General features: G+C 48.2%; 1 protein-coding gene across 3 annotated transcripts in view; it reads left to right on the top strand.

The window, feature by feature from the left end:
• Positions 1–205: 205 nt before the first annotated feature.
• The window catches only part of PIK3CA (phosphatidylinositol-4,5-bisphosphate 3-kinase catalytic subunit alpha), a 28900-nt gene continuing 10474 nt past the window's right edge, over positions 206–18631 (top strand). Inside the window, exons 1-9 of one of the 3 annotated variants that reach the window (XM_068098262.2) lie at positions 206–557; positions 788–1009; positions 8711–9178; positions 14302–14511; positions 14621–14871; positions 17159–17404; positions 17540–17734; positions 17903–18184; positions 18283–18407. In XM_068098262.2, the coding sequence (XP_067954363.1) occupies positions 8827–9178; positions 14302–14511; positions 14621–14871; positions 17159–17404; positions 17540–17734; positions 17903–18184; positions 18283–18407 (1661 nt within the window). In that variant the 5' untranslated portion in view covers positions 206–557; positions 788–1009; positions 8711–8826. The remainder of the gene's footprint in view (positions 558–787; positions 1010–8710; positions 9179–14301; positions 14512–14620; positions 14872–17158; positions 17405–17539; positions 17735–17902; positions 18185–18282; positions 18408–18631) is intronic. The other 2 variants (XM_068098260.2, XM_068098263.2) reach the window with 2 other exon arrangements.

Here is an 18631-nt window from a genome sequence, read left to right on the forward strand (position 1 = left end):
ATTCTCTCACAAACTGAGGAAACGCAAGAGAGGGAATTAAAGTCGTATTATAATATAGCAATGATTTGAAAAAGGACTTGACCTGGAATAACCGAAGCGTCACTCGAACGCGATGGGTGTCCGTCGGCCATCACTCGCCCGACGTCGCAGAGTGGTTCGGTCCGCGCCCTGTCGGCCCGAGCAGGAAATTCCGCCATAAGCGGCCACTGCCAGGTTGTGCGTTCTGTCCGCGCCGCTCCCTCCCTGTACTCACCCGAATCTCCTCATCTTTCCCCTCCTCACCTCCCAGTCCTCCTCTCTTCGCCCCCCCGGCCGCGGGCGCGTTCCATGCGGACCCCCCTCACCTCTCCCGCCCCCCGTGCTCGCGAATGCGGGACGTCCGTGCGCATGGCGGCCCCGCGGCCGGTTCGCGGCCTCCCTCATGTCATGGTCCCGTAGCCGCGGCGGTCGGCTCTTGAGTGCACCGTGTGCGGTCGGGCCGCCCCGAGCCCGGTGCTGACCGGGGTGGACCGAGAGAGCGGCGCCGAACACTTCCGAAGCGAACCGGGGTGGGGAAGGTTGGGGACTTTGTGTTATTTATTTATTTAATGATTAATGATGATGATGATATAGCTCCCTCCTTCGATCTTGTTCATCCTCACGATCTCACTCCAAATGCAATTTTACCTTTTCCTTGTTTTGATCCCACCTGTCACTTTTCCGATCATGTTGGTGACATTTTCCATCCCTCCGACCTTACGTGGAGACTAGACCATTTGGTTGTTCTGTTTACCTCCCCCTCGTTTAGATGGAATGGCTCATGGTGAAGATGTCGGAAACGATGTGCAAGACATGAGTGTGGCCTCGCTGACTCGCACTCTTTGCTTCGATCAGCGAACTGGACGCGAGTGCACCTGTCTATCTACACGCTCACCTTGTCCGTATTCCACTCAGAGCGATGTTCCCGCTTTCTTCATGACCTTTGGTTTTGAACGTCATTCTTATTGCACTTCACTTCCTGCACTTATAGGTAATCGATGATGGTCTCCACGTTTCCTCATCACAGCTTGGATTCTTCCAACACAGACCACTCTTATGCACCTGTATATTACCCTATAGTCTCACGCCCTCCCATTACCCCACTCTTATGCACCTGAATATTACCCTATAGTCTCAAGCCCTCCCATTACCCAACTCTTATGCACCTGTATATTACCCTATAGTCTCACGCCCTCCCATTACCCCACACTTATGCACCTGTACATTACCCCTATATTCTCACCCCCCTCCCATTACCCCACTCTTATGCACCTGCACATTACCCCATAGTCTCACGCCCTCCCATTACCCCACTCTTATGCACCTGAATATTACCCTATAGTCTCACGCCCTCCCATTACCCCACTCTTATGCACCTGTATATTACCCTATAGTCTCACGCCCTCCCATTACCCCACACTTATGCACCTGTACATTACCCCTATATTCTCACCCCCCTCCCATTACCCCACTCTTATGCACCTGCACATTACCCCATAGTCTCACGCCCTCCCATTACCCCACACTTATGCACCTGTACATTACCCCTATATTCTCACTCACTCCCGTTACCCCACTCTTATGCACCTGCACATTACCCCATAGTCTCACGCCCTCCCATTACCCCACTCTTATGCACCTGTATATTACCCTATAGTCTCACGCCCTCCCATTACCCCACACTTATGCACCTGTACATTACCCCTATATTCTCACCCCCCTCCCATTACCCCACTCTTATGCACCTGCACATTACCCCATAGTCTCACGCCCTCCCATTACCCCACACTTATGCACCTGTACATTACCCCTATATTTTCACTCCCTCCCGTTACCCCACTCTTATGCACCCGTACATTCCTCCATAGTTTCACCCCCTCACGTTACCCCACTCTTATACACCCGTACATTACTCCATAGTCTCACCACATCATGTTACCCCACTCTTATACACCCATACATTACCCCCATAGTCTCACCCCCTCCCATTACCCCCATAGTCTCAACCCATGTTACCCCACTCTTATACTTCTGTAAATTACCCCCATAGTCTCACCCCCTCCCTTTACCCCACTCTTATGCACCTGCACATTACCCCATAGTCTCACACCCTCCCATTACCCCACTCTTGTGCACCTGCACATTAGCCCCATAGTCTCACCCCCTCCCTTTACCCCACTTATGCACCCGTACATTACCCCATAGTCTCACCACCTCATGTTACCCCACTCTTATACACCCGTACATTACTCCATAGTCTCACCACCTCATGTTACCCCACTCTTATACACCCATACATTACCCCCATAGTCTCACCCCCTCCCATTACCCCCATAGTCTCAACCCCTCATGTTACCCCACTCTTATACTTCTGTAAATTACCCCCATAGTCTCACCCCCTCCCGTTACCCCACTCTTATGCACCCGCACATTACCCCCACAGTCTCACTCCCCCGCATTACCCCACCCTTATACACCCACACATTACCCCCACAGTCTCACTCCCTCCCTTTACCCCACCCTTATACACCCACACATTAGCCCCATAGTCTCACCCCCTCCCTTTACCCAACTCTTATGCACCCGCACATTAGTCCCATAGTCTCACTCCCTCGCATTACCCCACCATTATACACCCACACATTACCCCCACAGTCTCACTCCCTCCCGTTACCCCACTCTTATACACCCGTACATTACCCCATAGTCTCACCTCCTCTCACCATTACCCCATAGCAACACCTTCCTCATCCCAAAATCTGAAGAGACTGAACTACCCCACAAATACCGACCAACAACATGTCTGCCAACAACATACAAACTTTTAACGGGAATCATCACAGACACAATGGACCACCACCTAACACAACAAGGAGGCCAAGAGGCAGAACAGAAGGGATGCAAGAGAGGATGTTACGGTACAATAGAGGACCTATTACTAAACAAGGCCATACACAAAAATTGCAATACAAGAAGAACCTAATTGTCTACAGCATGGATAGACTTAAGCTTATGAAAGTGTCCCACATATATGGATGATAAAGTACATGCAAATGTACAAGATAAATCCCCAAATAATCAAGCTTGTTGAGAAAGCCATGGATCTATGGAATTCCACACTTATCCTGCAGCACTCAGAAGGAAGATTGAAATACCAAGAGTAAAGATACGACTCAGGATCTTCCAAGGAGACAGCCTTTTATTCGTGAAAAGGTTCTCCAACGACATCTAAATGGAATTTGGCCTGCATAAGTGTGCCAAGTACATATTCGTGCAAGGTCAACTAACAACGGACAACATACATATCGACCTAGATACAACAATACAGGAGCTAGACAACAAATACCTTGGAGTAGAAGAGGGCCACCATATTTATCATAAAAAATTCGCAAAACAATTACCAAAGAATACCTGCGTAGAACGAGGCTGATCCTGAAAACATACCTCACCCCAAGAAACAAAATCAAAGCCATAAACCAACTAGCACTACCAGTGTTCCAGTACAGCTGCGGAATAGTAAACTGACCACAAGCGGATATCAAACAACTAGATATAAAACAAGGAAACTCCTCACTATCGACAAATGTTCTACAAAAATCAGTGCATCCCAAGAATGTACCTGCCGAGGGAAGAAGGAGGTGGTGGCCTGATGTAACTCAATCAAGTGCACAGAGCAACGACTGTAGAATTAGCAGAGTAAGTGATTAGCAGAGTAGTAGCATACAATTTGTGTACAAGCATGAACATAACAATTACTAGAAAAGATACACTACATGGCCAGAAGTATGCGGACACCCCTTCTAATTAGTGGATTTGGCTATTTCGGCCACACCCATTGCTGACCAGTATATATAATCAAGCACATAGCCATGCAATCTCCATAGACAAACATTGGCAGTGGAATGGACCGTACTGAAGAGCTCGGTGACTTTCAACGTGGCACCGTCATAGGATGCCACCTTTCCAACAAGTCATTTCGTCAAATTTCTGCCCTGCTAGAGCTGCCACGGTCAACTGTAAGTGCTGTTTTTGTGAAGTGGAAACGTCTCGGAGCAACAACAGCTCGGCCACAAAGTGGTAGGCCACACAAGCTTACAGAACCGGACCGCCGAGTGCTGAAGCGCGTAAAAAAACGTCTGTCCTCGGTTGCAACACTCACTACCGAGTTCCAAACTGCCTCTGGAAGCAACATGAGCGCAACAACTGTTCATCGGGAGCTTCATAAAATGGGTTTTCATGGCCGGGCAGCCGCCATTGGACTCTGGAGTAGTGGAAACGCGTTCTCTGGAGTGATGAATCATGCTTCACCATCTGGCATCTGACGGACGATTCTGGGTTTGGCGGATGCCAGGAGAACACTACATGCCCGAATGCATCGTGCCAACTGTAAAGTTTGGTGGAGGAGGAATAATGGTCTGGGGCTGTTTTTCATGGTTTGGGCTCGGCCCCTTAGTTCCAGTGAAGGGAAATCTTAACGCTACAGCATCCAATGACATTCCAGACGATTGTGTGCTTCAAACTTTGTGGCAAGAGTTTAGGGAAGGCCCTTTCCTGTTTCAGCGTGACAATGCCCCCATGCACAAAGCGAGGTCCATACAGAAATGGTTTGTCGAGATCGGCGTGGAAGAACTTGACTGGCCTGCACAGAGCAACCCCATCGGACACCTTTGGGATGAATTGGAACGCCGACCGTGAGCCAGGCCTAACAGCCCAACATCAGTGCCCGACCTCACTAATGCTCTCGTGGCTGAATGGAAGCAAGTCCCCGCAGCAATGTTCCAACATCTAGTGGAAAGCCTTCCCAGAATATTGGAGGCTGTTATAGCAGCAAAGGGGGGGGGGGGGGGGGGGGACGAACTCCATATTAATGCCTATGATTTTGGAATGAGATGTTCGAGGAGCACATCCGGGTGTGATGTTCGGGTGCCCATATACTTTTGGCCATGTAGTGTATCTCTCACTCACCTTGCAAAAAAACTTCCAAAAACAGGTGTGATTGGAAGATGTCACACACCAAATGGAAACAGCAACAAATACAGCCACAACGATTGCAAAAAAGACAAAATAAAAATAGAAGATGAAATATCAGCAGATACAGTCACATGAAAAAGTAAGTACACCCCATGTAAAGTTTTGACTTTTTCAACATATTTTAACATACAGCTATTTGATCTTCATTTCAACAATATTGATAGATAACGGTGATATAATATAACAATTATCATGAAACATTTACATTTTGTAGTCCATTGTATAATTTAAATAAACATAAATGCAAATTTCGCATGTGGAAAAATTAAGTACACCCCTACATTTATCACTACTTCAAATACCTAAAATTAGAATAGAATCAGGTGCACCAGCTCAGGTGCAAATGATTAGAACATCGTTAGAGAGGATCTTGGAGGAACCTGTCTTATTTAAACATCAGACATTTAGTTTGGTTTGCTCTTTGTTGTTGAAGTGTGCGGCGTCACCATGCCTAGATCAAAAGAGCTCTCTGAGACCTACAGAAAGAAGGTTATAGATGCCTACGAGTCTGGGAAGGGATTTAACAAGATCTCCAAACAATTTGAAATCAATCATTCGACTGTCCGGAAGATCATCTACAAGTGGAGAAGATTCCAAACAACTGCCAACTTGTTCAGGCCAGGCCGCCCCAGCAAGTTCAGCCAGAGAGCAGACCGCAAGATGCTGAAATAAGTCTCTAAGAACCCCAGAATGTCATCACGGGACCTACAGGTAGCTCTTGCCACTGTTGATGTCAAAGTGCACGAGTCTACCATGAGAAAGAGGCTGCACAAATTTGATCTACATGGGAGGTGTGCCAGGAGGAAACCTTTGCTGTCCAGAAAGAACATCAGGGCAAGACTAAAGTTTGTCAATGAACACCTCGGCAAAGACCAGCACTTCTGGAACAATGTGCAACATTGTGCGGCATGCAACAATGTGCAACAGAAAGCACGGAACAATGCTGGACAGATGAGTCAAAGGTAGAGCTATTTGGCCACAGTACCATAAGACATGTTTGGCGAAAACCAAAGACAGCATTTGACCACAAGAACCTGATACCAACTGTAAAGCATGGTGGTGGAAATATTTATGGTTTGGGGCAGCTTTGCTGCATCAGGGCCTGGGCAGCTCACCATCATAGAATCCACTATGAATTCTTCATTGTACCAGAGGGTGCTTGAGGATAATGTGAGGCCATCTGTCGGAAAGTTGAAGCTCAACCGAAGGTGGACCTTGCAACATGACAATGACCCTAAACATACCAGTAAATCCATCAAGGAATGGCTGAAAAGAAAGAAATGGAGGGTTGTGGAATGGCCAAGTCAAAGCCCGGATATAAATCCCATCGAGATGTTGTGGGGGGATTTGAAACGAGCTCTGCATGCAAGAAACCCCTCAAACATCACACAGCCGAAAGAATTCTGCATGGAGGAGTGGGCAAAAATTTCTCCCAGTCGATGTCAGAGACTTGTAGACAGTTATAAGAAATACCTACTTGAGGTTGTTTCTGCCAAAGGGGGCAATACCACCTATTAGAGCCAAGGGTGTACTTACTTTTTCCACATGCGAAATTTGCATTTATGTTTATTTAAATTATACAATGGACTACAAAATGTAAATGTTTCATGATATTTGTTATATTATATCACCTTTATCTATCAATATTGTTGAAATGAAGATCAAATAGCTGTATGTTGAAATATGTTGAAAAAATCAAAACTTTACATGGGGTGTACTTACTTTTTCACGTGACTGTATATACTAACAACTGGGAGAAAGACAAAATAGCAGGGAAATATAAAAAAAGAATTGGACAGAGTGGAGTAGACAAAGAAAAATCACTGGAAAGGCTAAGAAGAGGTCAGCTCAACTGGGATGAAGAATGAATCATTGTTAATGCCGAAGACTAATGACACTACACCAATGGCTTTAAGAAGATGGTGGGACTGAATCGATCGGACAAGTGTAGATTCTGCAAGGTAGAAACAGAAAGCACGAGTCACCTCCTATCGGGATGTAAAAAAACTCATGTCAGAGCAGCTGTACACGCAAAGGCACAACAAGGTACGTAGAGTAATCCAATGGCACATCTGCAGAAGTTTCAATATCCCAGTTCCACAAAACTCATGGAAACATGAATCAAAAGCCATCATTGAAAACAAGGACATAATGTTCATGTATGACCTGATGATCCCATCCAGCGTGAACATAGAAAACAAAGCATTGGGTCCAGACTTGTTACTCAGGAACAAACAGGAAGAGACAGCATTGTTGATTGAGATATGAGTACCCAGCGATTTTGATCGAAATAACACAGAAATCAAGAATATGACCAAATACCAATACCTCAAGAATGAAGTGAAAACATCCTGGAAGCTGAAGAGTTCCAAAATTGTACTAGTGATAATTGGGGTAACAGGAATAATGAAGAAGAACCTTACAAAGATCCTACAAACCATCCCTGGGAAGATTACCACAAACGAGCTACAGTTGGAAGTTGTACAGGGCTCGGTGATTAATCTGAAAAGAGAAACAAAAGGGAGATCCCTTGGAACAAAACTCTGAGAACAAAACTTCACAACATGGCCCATGATTCGCAATCCTTCAGCGAAACGCGGGTGGATACTTAGAGTCCTGGGAGGACTCCATTCCACCTTATAAAACTCAAATTATGGAGAAAACAACCAACGACACACACACACAACGCATCACTCGTTTCACAAACACCAACATCACACGCAGCTTTGGTTAGGTGTTCCACAATGAAAATGGTGAAGCCATAACGCACCGCCGTCGTTTACGTAGTTTGTTCATGCGTTGTGAAGGACACAAATCATCGACGATTATTCTTTCAAAGATACTTTTGAAGTCTCATTTCCTCTGCCACCGAAGGTAGGCAGAGGTTATGTTTTCAAACCTGTCTGTTTGTCTGTGAGCAGGATATCTCAAAAAGTTATGGAAAGATTATGATCAAACGAGGTGGACGAGTTGGTTCGGTGATGAGAACAAGCCGATTCGATTTTGACAAATGGAATATTCCGTGCACTCTTCCCAGCTTTACCTCCTGTTCTCAAACATCCCCTCCTTTATTTAAATGTCTCATTTAAGTGTGTTGGACTCGATGAGAGGTTTAAATAACCAAGATGGAGTCATTTATTATACTTGTGCTACACTGAGATGTCTGTCTGTGTGACAATGTCTCACTTAGCACCCTTTTGGAAGTATAACGATCCCTATTTGAAAAGACACCGACTGTCGAGACCTTTTTTTAACCAGAGAAGACTGGGAGATAGACTACGAAGTGAAAATGTCTAATTTGTACTTGTTTAGGATGAGGGGGGCTTTGTAATCCTCCATAATCCGAGTTCACATCAGATGTACCAACGTCGTACCTGCCACGCATTCCCCTCTATTAACACAAGTTTGAGTTGGTATTCCAAGCTATGGTGTCCTGTAACAGGCCCTGGTTTTACTTTCCAAAGTTTTATAGTTTATTGACTGTGCTTATTTCCCACCCATATGGTTTCCTCTCTGTCCCTTGGCATGGTGTAACGATTTGTTGATGCTTCCCGAAAAGCTCCCATGTGCTTGAAGTCGTGATGTGCGATACCTTAAATTACATTGGCAATGTCTTTCCGGCAATCCATACTTTCCTCACCTTGCCTCTTTATTCCCAAAGGTTCGTCTCGACTCGAAGAATGCCTTGGAAGCTTCGACGCGCTTGGGCCGAACGGTGCTGACAGACGAGGTGCGGCTTTTGGGATTCTTACCCGGAGCCCGTGAATCCTTTTGATCATGCCTCCACGCCCGAGTTCTGGGGAGCTATGGGGGCTGCACCTCATGCCCCCCCGCATCCTCGTGGACTGCCTGCTGCCCAACGGCATGTTCGTGACCATCGAATGCGTCCGTGAAGCGACGCTGGCGAGCATCAAGCGCGAATTGTTCCGAGAGGCACGCAAGTACCCCCTCGGTCACCTGCTGCAGGCCGAAGGGACGTACATCTTCGTAGGGGTGACGCAGGAAGCCGAAAGAGAGGAATTCTACGACGAAACCCGGCGACTCTGTGACCTTCGTTTATTCCAGGCTATACTGAAGGTGGTGGAGCCTGTGGGGAACCGAGAAGAGAAAATGTTGAACAGGGAAATAGGTAAGGACCCGGTTCAAATTCTTCATTCCGATGATGTTTAACTAACGTCGGTGCTGTTCTTGTGGCCACAAAGTAGAGATCCTACCTTTAAAACCTTGCATTCTGGTTGATGTGCGTGCAGAGCAGGTGTGACATGATGGACTGAGTTAATTTGGCCATGGGAATCGTGGTGGCTGGCTTAAGATCTGTCGGTCCCGAGTTTGAGCCCCTGTATTCCTGTTAAAATAACACCAGGTGGGTTAACTCGGCCTGTCAACGTTCCGAGGTCGGCAAAATGAGTACCAGCTTACTGGGAAGAATGAGCCGTTCAAGTATCCTGTGTTGGAGTGGTGACCTGGCCGGGCTCACGCCCCCTAGCCAAGGAAAAATTGCCTTGGCAGCCCTACGCATCTGCAGATGCAAAAGGAGTTCTTCTTCTTCTTCTTCTTATTCCAGTGGGGTCATGCTTGGTAATCATTCGAGTGAGAGCTATGTTACAAGCTAAAGCCAAAACCATCACCTGATATACGAGTACATTGTCTTGAGAAAGTATTCACCCCCATGACTCTTTCACATTTTGTTGTTACAGCCTGAATTTTAAACGGATTGAATTGAGATTTTTTTTGTCACTGATCTAAACATAATACCTCATAATGTCGGTGGAATTTTTTTATAGAATTTTTTTTACAAAATAGTTAAAAATGAAAAGATGAAATGTCTTGAGTCAATAAGTATTCAACCCTTTGTTTGAAATGTGACACTGCACATTGAGCTCAGGTGCATCCAATTTCCTTTGATCATCCTTGAGATGTTTCTTCAACTTGAGTGGAGTCCACATGTGGCTAATTCAATTGTTTGGACACGATTTAGAAGGAAACACACCTTTCTATACAAGGTCCCACAGTTGACAGACAGTGCATGTCAGAGCAAAAACCCCCATGAAGTCCAAGGAACTGTTCCTATAACTCCGAGATCGATTTGAACCCAATGACCACTCTGACAGACTACAGAGTTCCTTGGTTGAGATGGGAGAACCTGCCGGAAGGTCAACAGTCTCTGCAGCACTTCACAAATCTAGGCTTTATGGGAGAGTGGCCAGACAGAAGCCACTTCTGAGAAAAAGGCACATGACAGCACACCTGGAGTTTGCAAAAAGGCACGTGAAATACTCCGAGTACGAGGCAAAATATTATGTGGTCTGATGAGACGAAAATTGAACTCTTTGGCCTCAATGCAAAGCACAACTTCTGGTGGAAACCCGCTCATAACCCATCTAACACCATCCCTACTATGAAGCATGGTGGTGGCAGCATCATGCTATGGAGATGGTTTTCAGTGGCAGAGACTGGGAGACTTGTAAAGATAGAGGGAGCAATGAGTGGAGCCAAATACAGGCAAATCCTTCAGGAAAACCTGCTTCAGAGTACAAAAGACCTGAGACTGTGGCGAAGATTTACATTCCAACAGAACAATGATCCCAAGCATACAGCCAAAGCAACACTGGAATGACTTCAGAACAATAACATGAATGTCCTTGAGTGGCCCAGCCAAAGCCCAGACTTGAATCCCGTCGAGAATCTGTGGAAACACTTGAAGATTGCTGTTCAACGACGCAACCCATCCAACTTGACAGAGCTTGAGCAAATCTTCAAAGAAGAATTGGAGAAACTCCCCAAATCCAGATGTACAAAGGTGATACAGACAAACCCAAGACGACTCAAAGCTGTAATCACTACCAAAGGCACTTCTACGAAGTATTGACTCAGGGGATTGAATACTTAGGTAAATTAGATATATCTGGATATTCATTTTTAATTATTTTGCAAAAATTTCGAAAAAATAAATTCAACTTTGATCTACATATAATAAATACCCCATAATGTCAGTGACCAAAAAATCTCAATTTAAACCATTCTACAATCAGGCTGTAACACAACAAAATGTGAAAAAGTCAAAAGGTATGAATACTTCCCAGAAGGCCCTGTATGGCACACAGGCCCACTTTATGGTGATACAATTTGTCAAGTTGCAGCATCTGATCAAAAGATGTTTGCACAACAATTACATCACCAGAGTCCCACAGCAAAACAAAGGAAACCTTTATGGCAGCCATGACATTGCTCTTGTTGGCTTGTGTGTCGCATTGCTATTTGTGTAGAATAATGGAAGTGCGAGCAAACTACATGGAGCAGAAAAATATTTCGATGAAACCACCAACAACAATGTCACGTGGTAATGGATTGAGGACGTGGACGTGTTGGGTTGCCTTTGACCTGCACACAAACAGCTTCTAAACATCGAGCTTTCTGCAGATGGTGGCTGTCCACATGACGAGTATATGGTCCTGTAACTGTCAGCATTGCTGTCACACCCCCCAAATCTTGGATAACTGTCGCACCTCCCAATCTTGGATAACTGTCAACATGGCTGTCACCCCCCCCCCCCCCCCCCAAATCTTGGATAACTGTCACAATGTCGCACCCTCCAAACTTGGAAAAACTGTCAGCATGGTTGTCACACCCCCCAATCCTGGATAACTGTCGCAATGTCACACCCACCAATCTTGGATAACTGTTGCAATGTCGCACCCCCCAATCTTGGATAACTGTCGCAATGTCGCACCCCCCAATCTTAGATAACTGTCGCAATGTCGCAGCCCCCAATCTTGGATAACTGTGGCAATGTCGCACCCCCCAATCTTGCATAACTGTCGCAATGTCGCACCCCCCAATCTTGGATAACTGTCGCAATGTCGCACCCCCCCAATCTTGGATAAGTGTCAGCATGGCTGTCGCACCCCCCAATCTTGGATAACTGTGGCAATGTCGCACCCCCCAATCTTGGATAACTGTCGCAATGTCGCACCCCCCAATCTTGGATAACTGTCGCAATGTCGCACCCCCCCAATCTTGGATAACTGTCAGCATGGCTGTCGCACCCCCCAATCTTGGATAACTGTCAGCATGGCTGTTGCACCCCCCACCAGCCCCCAATCTTGGATAACTGTCAGCATGGCTGTTGCACCCCCCACCAGCCCCCAATCTTGGATAACTGTCGCAATGTCGCACCCCCCAATCTTGGATAACTGTCGCAATGTCGCATCCCCCAATCTTGGATAACTGTCACAATGTCGCACCCCTCAATCTTGGATAACTGTCGCAATGTCGCACCCCCCAATCTTGGATAACTGTCGCAATGTCGCACCGCCCAATCTTGGATAACTGTCGCAATGTCGCACCCCCCCAATCTTGGATAACTGTCAGCATGGCTGTCGCACCCCCCATTCTTGGATAACTGTCAGCATGGCTGTCGCACCCCCCAATCTTGGATAACTGTCAGCATGGCTGTCGCACCCCCAAATCTTGGATAACTATCAGCATGGCTGTTGCACCCCTCAATCTTGGATAACTGTCACAATGTCGCACCCCCCAATCTTGGATAACTGTCGCAATGTCGCACCCCCCAATCTTGGATGACTGTCGCAATGTCGCATCCCCCAATCTTGGATAACTGTCGCAATGTCGCATCCCCCAATCTTGGATAACTGTCGCAATGTCGCATCCCCCAATCTTGGATAACTGTCGCAATGTCGCATCCCCCAATCTTGGATAACTGTCGCAATGTCGCATCCCCCAATCTTGGATAACTGTCGCAATGTCGCATCCCCCAATCTTGGATAACTGTCGCAATGTCGCACCCCCCAATCTTGGATAACTGTCGCAATGTCGCATCCCCCAATCTTGGATAACTGTCGCAATGTCGCATCCACCAATCTTGGATAACTGTCGCAATGTCGCATCCCCCAATCTTGGATAACTGTCGCAATGTCGCACCCCCCAATCTTGGATAACTGTCGCAATGTCGCATCCCCCAATCTTGGATAACTGTCGCAATGTCGCACCCCCCAATCTTGGATAACTGTCGCAATGTCGCATCCCCCAATCTTGGATAACTGTCGCAATGTCGCACCCCCCAATCTTGGATAACTGTCGCAATGTCGCACCCCCCAATCTTGGATAACTGTGGCAATGTCGCACCCCCCAATCTTGGATAACTGTCGCAATGTCGCACCCCCCCAATCTTGGATAACTGTCAGCATGGCTGTCGCACCCCCCAATCTTGGATAACTGTCAGCATGGCTGTTGCACCCTCCACCAGCCCCCAATCTTGGATAACTGTCGCAATGTCGCATCCCCCAATCTTGGATAACTGTCACAATGTCGCACCCCTCAATCTTGGATAACTGTCGCAATGTCGCACCCCCCAATCTTGGATAACTGTCGCAATGTCGCACCACCCAATCTTGGATAACTGTCGCAATGTCGCACCCCCCCAATCTTGGATAACTGTCAGCATGGCTGTCGCACCCCCCATTCTTGGATAACTGTCAGCATGGCTGTCGCACCCCCCAATCTTGGATAACTGTCAGCATGGCTTTCACACCCCCAAATCTTGGATAACTATCAGCATGGCTGTTGCACCCCTCAATCTTGGATAACTGTCACAATGTCGCACCCCCCAATCTTGGATAACTGTCGCAATGTCGCACCCCCCAATCTTGGATGACTGTCGCAATGTCGCATCCCCCAATCTTGGATAACTGTCGCAATGTCGCATCCCCCAATCTTGGATAACTGTCGCAATGTCGCATCCCCCAATCTTGGATAACTGTCGCAATGTCGCATCCCCCAATCTTGGATAACTGTCGCAATGTCGCATCCCCCAATCTTGGATAACTGTCGCAATGTCGCATCCCCCAATCTTGGATAACTGTCGCAATGTCGCATCCCCCAATCTTGGATAACTGTCGCAATGTCGCACCCCCCAATCTTGGATAACTGTCGCAATGTCGCATCCCCCAATCTTGGATAACTGTCGCAATGTCGCATCCCCCAATCTTGGATAACTGTCGCAATGTCGCATCCCCCAATCTTGGATAACTGTCGCAATGTCGCATCCCCCAATCTTGGATAACTGTCGCAATGTCGCATCCCCCAATCTGACGTGGCACATTCTGGTCGCTATGATTTTCTGTAATATCAACGATTGTGAGTGATGTGCACATGGAATTTGAAGCCATTGAACAGTGAACATGTACACCGTTGCCGTGTGCACCAGTCATGAGCCACACACGTGTCTCCCAGGCTTTGCCATCGGCATGCCAGTGTGCGAGTTCGACCTTCTCAAGGATCCCGAAGTCCAGGAGTTCCGTCGGAATGTGTTGGCCGTTTGCAAAGACGCCGTGGAGGCGCGGGACGCCAATGGTACGCACAGCCTCGCCCTGTACGTGTACCCCCCGGATATCGAGTCTTCGCCGGACCTGCCCGCACACATCCTCAACCGCCTAGATAAGGGTAAGGAGTTGGCATGACTGTCGTCAAGATAACGACCTGTTAACCCTTCTGTGCTCTGAGCTCTTGTTAACCTCGTTCCCTTTTACCTTATCCTTCTCATCCCACCCAGGTTACATAATAATTGTTATTTGGGTCATTGTGTCCCCAAGCAACGATAAGCAAAAGTACACGGTGCGAGTACCGCACGACGCCACACCTGAACAGGTGATCGCCGAGGCGATTCGTAAGAAGACGCGCAGTATGGCACTTTCGGCCGAACAGCTTCGTCTTTGCGTGAACGAGTATCAGGGAAAGTACATCCTGAAGGTGTGCGGATGTGATGACTACCTGCTGGAGCGATTTCCCCTGTCGCAGTACAAGGTGAGCGCTCTCACCAAGACGGTCTTGACGCTCAACATCGAGGAGGTAGATCAGGCCGGTGTACTCTCAAATTGATTAGATGAACCAATTGAGTTTGTGTTTGGCTTTTTAGCATCTCGTACTAGAGTTCCAGATGGATCCGAATTACAGGTGGTCTCATGAAACCCAACCTGATCAAGGACAAAGGAAAGCTGCTCAGGTTGTATCGTATCTCATTAAGAGCGACCTGTACGTGTTCGGCACTTTTTACCCATGAAGCACGAGCTCTCAGCGGTGTGGTGAACATGTCCCCGGACAGTCTGATATTTCATCCCATCACTCACGACTCCATTTTATCCGATTGTTTCTATTGACCATTCACCTGTATGATGTCGCGTGTGCAAGCTCACCCATGATGTCGCGTGTGCAAGCTCACCCATGATGTCGCGTGTGCAAGCTCACCCATGATGTCGCGTGTGCAAGCTCACCTATGACGTCGCGTGTGCAAGCTCACCTATGATGATGTGTGTGCAAGCTCACCTATGATGACGCGTGTGCAAGCTCACCTATGATGATGCGTGTGCAAGCTCACCTATGATGTCATGTGTGCAAGCTCACCTATGATGATGCGTGTGCAAGCTCACCTATTATGTGTGTGTAAGCTCACCTATGATGTCGCATGTGCAAGCTCACCTATGATGTCGTGTGTGCAAGCTCATCTACGATGTCACGTGTGTGCAAGCTCACCTATGATGTCGCGTGTGCAAGCTCACCTATGATGTCGCGTGTGCAAGCTCACCTATGATGTCGCGTGTGCAAGCTCACCTATGATGACGCGTGTGCAACCTCACCTATGATGTCGTGTGTGCAAGCTCACCTATGACGTCGTGTGTGCAAGCTCACCTATGACGTCGTGTGTGCAAGCTCACCTATGACGTCGTGTGTGCAAGCTCACCTATGACGTCGCGTGTGCAAGCTTACCTATGATGTCGTGTGTGTGCAAACTCACCTATGATGTCACGTGTGCAAGCTCACCTATGATGTCGCCTGTGCAAGCTCACCTATGATGTCGCGTGTGCAAGCTCACCTATGATGTCACGTGTGCAAGCTCACCTATGATGACGCGTGTGCAACCTCACCTATGATGTCGTGTGTGCAAGCTCACCTATGATGTCGTGTGTGCAAGCTCACCTATGATGTCGCGTGTGCACGCTCACCTATGACGTCGTGTGTGTGCAAGCTCACCTATGGTGTCGCGTGTGCAAGCTCACCTATGACGTCGTGTGTGTGCAAGGTCACCTATGACGTCGTGTGTGTGCAAGCTCACCTATGATGTCGCGTGTGCAAGCTCACCTATGACGTGGTGTGTGTGTGCAAGCTCACCTATGATGTCGCGTGTGCAAGCTCACCTATGACGTCGTGTGTGTGCAAGCTCACCTATGATGTCGCGTGTGCAAGCTCACCTATGACGTGGTGTGTGTGTGCAAGCTCACCTATGATGTCGCGTGTGCAAGCTCACCTATGACGTCGTGTGTGTGCAAGCTCACCTATGATGTCACGTGTGCAAGCTCACCTGTGATGTCGCGTGTGCAAGCTCACCTATGATGTCGCGTGTGCAAGCTCACCTATGATGTCGCGTGTGCAAGCTCACCTATGATGTCACGTGTGCAAGCTCACCTATGATGACGCGTGTGCAACCTCACCTATGATGTCGTGTGTGCAAGCTCACCTATGATGTCGTGTGTGCAAGCTCACCTATGGTGTCGCGTGTGCAACCTCACCTATGACGTCGTGTGTGTGCAAGGTCACCTATGACGTCGTGTGTGTGCAAGCTCACCTATGATGTCGCGTGTGCAAGCTCACCTATGACGTGGTGTGTGTGTGCAAGCTCACCTATGATGTCGCGTGTGCAAGCTCACCTATGACGTCGTGTGTGTGCAAGCTCACCTATGATGTCGCGTGTGCAAGCTCACCTATGACGTGGTGTGTGTGTGCAAGCTCACCTATGATGTCGCGTGTGCAAGCTCACCTATGACGTCGTGTGTGTGCAAGCTCACCTATGATGTCACGTGTGCAAGCTCACCTGTGATGTCGCGTGTGCAAGCTCACCTATGAGCCTTAGTTGCTGCAGATAAACAATGAAAATAAATCCCAATCCAAACATTTTTTTCCACTTTAACAAAACCTTGTTTTTCAATATCCCAAAGCTCGATGAGGAAAATTGTTGAATATTTCCACCCAGGACATTGATTGGTCTTTGATTTGTATTTTGAAAGGTGAGGCCTCACCCTCCCCTTTTTCCCGTCAGTACATCCGCAGTTGCATGGCGCTCTCTCGGCTTCCCAACCTCATGCTCATGACCAAGGAGAGCTTGCACACTCAGCTCCCTTCCACCGCGTTCTCTCTGCCGTGGTACGCCCGCCGCGTGTCCGTGGCCCCCGCCTACATGAACGGCGAGTCGTCTGCAAAGTCCCTATGGATGGTCACCGGGCCTCTGCGCTTGCGCGTGCTCTGTGCCACCTACGTCAACGTCAACGTCAGGGACATCGACAAGGTGTGCCCGCGCGTTTTTTAGGGTTTGGTTGTGGTGCCATCATGATGCGACCGTTCCACCAATGGCCGCTCTTATTATTATCGTTTGGTAACCTGCATCGGTGACCGGTCGGCACTCCTTTATGTGCATCTGCAGATTTATGTTCGTACCGGTATCTTCCACGGTGGAGAGCCTCTTTGTGATAATGTGAACACGCAGCGCGTGCCCTGCTCCAACCCAAAGTGGAACGAGTGGCTTACCTACGACATTTACGTCGCGGACCTGCCTCGTGCCGCTCGGCTCTGCCTTTCCATCTGCTCTGTGAAGGGGCGCAAGGGCGGAGCCAAAGAGGTGAGTTCGAAGGGCACGGCTCGGGCCGGAACCTCGCGCGTCCTATGACGTTGAACCAGAAGGAATTTTATCCACGGTCTCCGCCACCGTTACTTCCCCAGTGAGTTCAAAATGACCCGTGCTCGATTTGCTCCCTATTCCCGATCCGTTCAACCCTCCAAACCCCAGGAACATTGCCCATTAGCGTGGGGAAACGTGAACCTCTTTGACTACATGGCTACGCTGGTGGCCGGAAAGATGGCCCTGCACTTGTGGCCCGTTCCCCACGGCCTGGAGGACCTGCTCAACCCAATCGGGATATCGGGCTCAAATCCCAACAAGCAGGAGACGCCGTGCCTGGAGGTGGAGTTCGAGTGGTATAACGGCGTCGTCAAGTTCCCAGATATCGCGACGATAGAAGATCATGGGCGGCGGAGTCTCCAGCGAGACCTCCATTCATTGTCATCGCTGGTAAGCGTCCCCAGGATTCGGCGTTCATTTGATAAAATGATCGCGATTGGATAAACCATTGGGAATGTGCTCAACCGTAAACTGGCCGGCCTGTGCAGGGCAGCCGGGGAGGCAAGGACGGTGAGCCGAGCGAATCGGATCGGGAACAACTTCGTTCCATCTGCAACCGGGACGCGCTGTCTGACATCACTGAACAGGAAAAGGATCTGCTATGGAGATACCGGTAATTAATCCAAGGCCTTAAGAATTGGGATCGGAAAAATTGGTTGGACTCGCACCCAGGACACAAGTTGAGTTTTGCCCCAAATCCAAACAGATGTGAAAGACTTTTTGATTGGGCGAGAGTCTCGGGGGAAAGGGAGCGGGGGGACGAGAGGGGAAGTTTGGTTACCCTTGAGCTGTCCTACTGTGTTTGATTCCCGATCCATCTATAAATTGTCATCCTGG

This window comes from Myxine glutinosa, chromosome 2 (genome assembly GCF_964187855.1).
Source record: "Myxine glutinosa chromosome 2, kmMyxGlut1.1, whole genome shotgun sequence".
In the NCBI taxonomy this organism is placed as follows: domain Eukaryota; kingdom Metazoa; phylum Chordata; class Myxini; order Myxiniformes; family Myxinidae; genus Myxine; species Myxine glutinosa.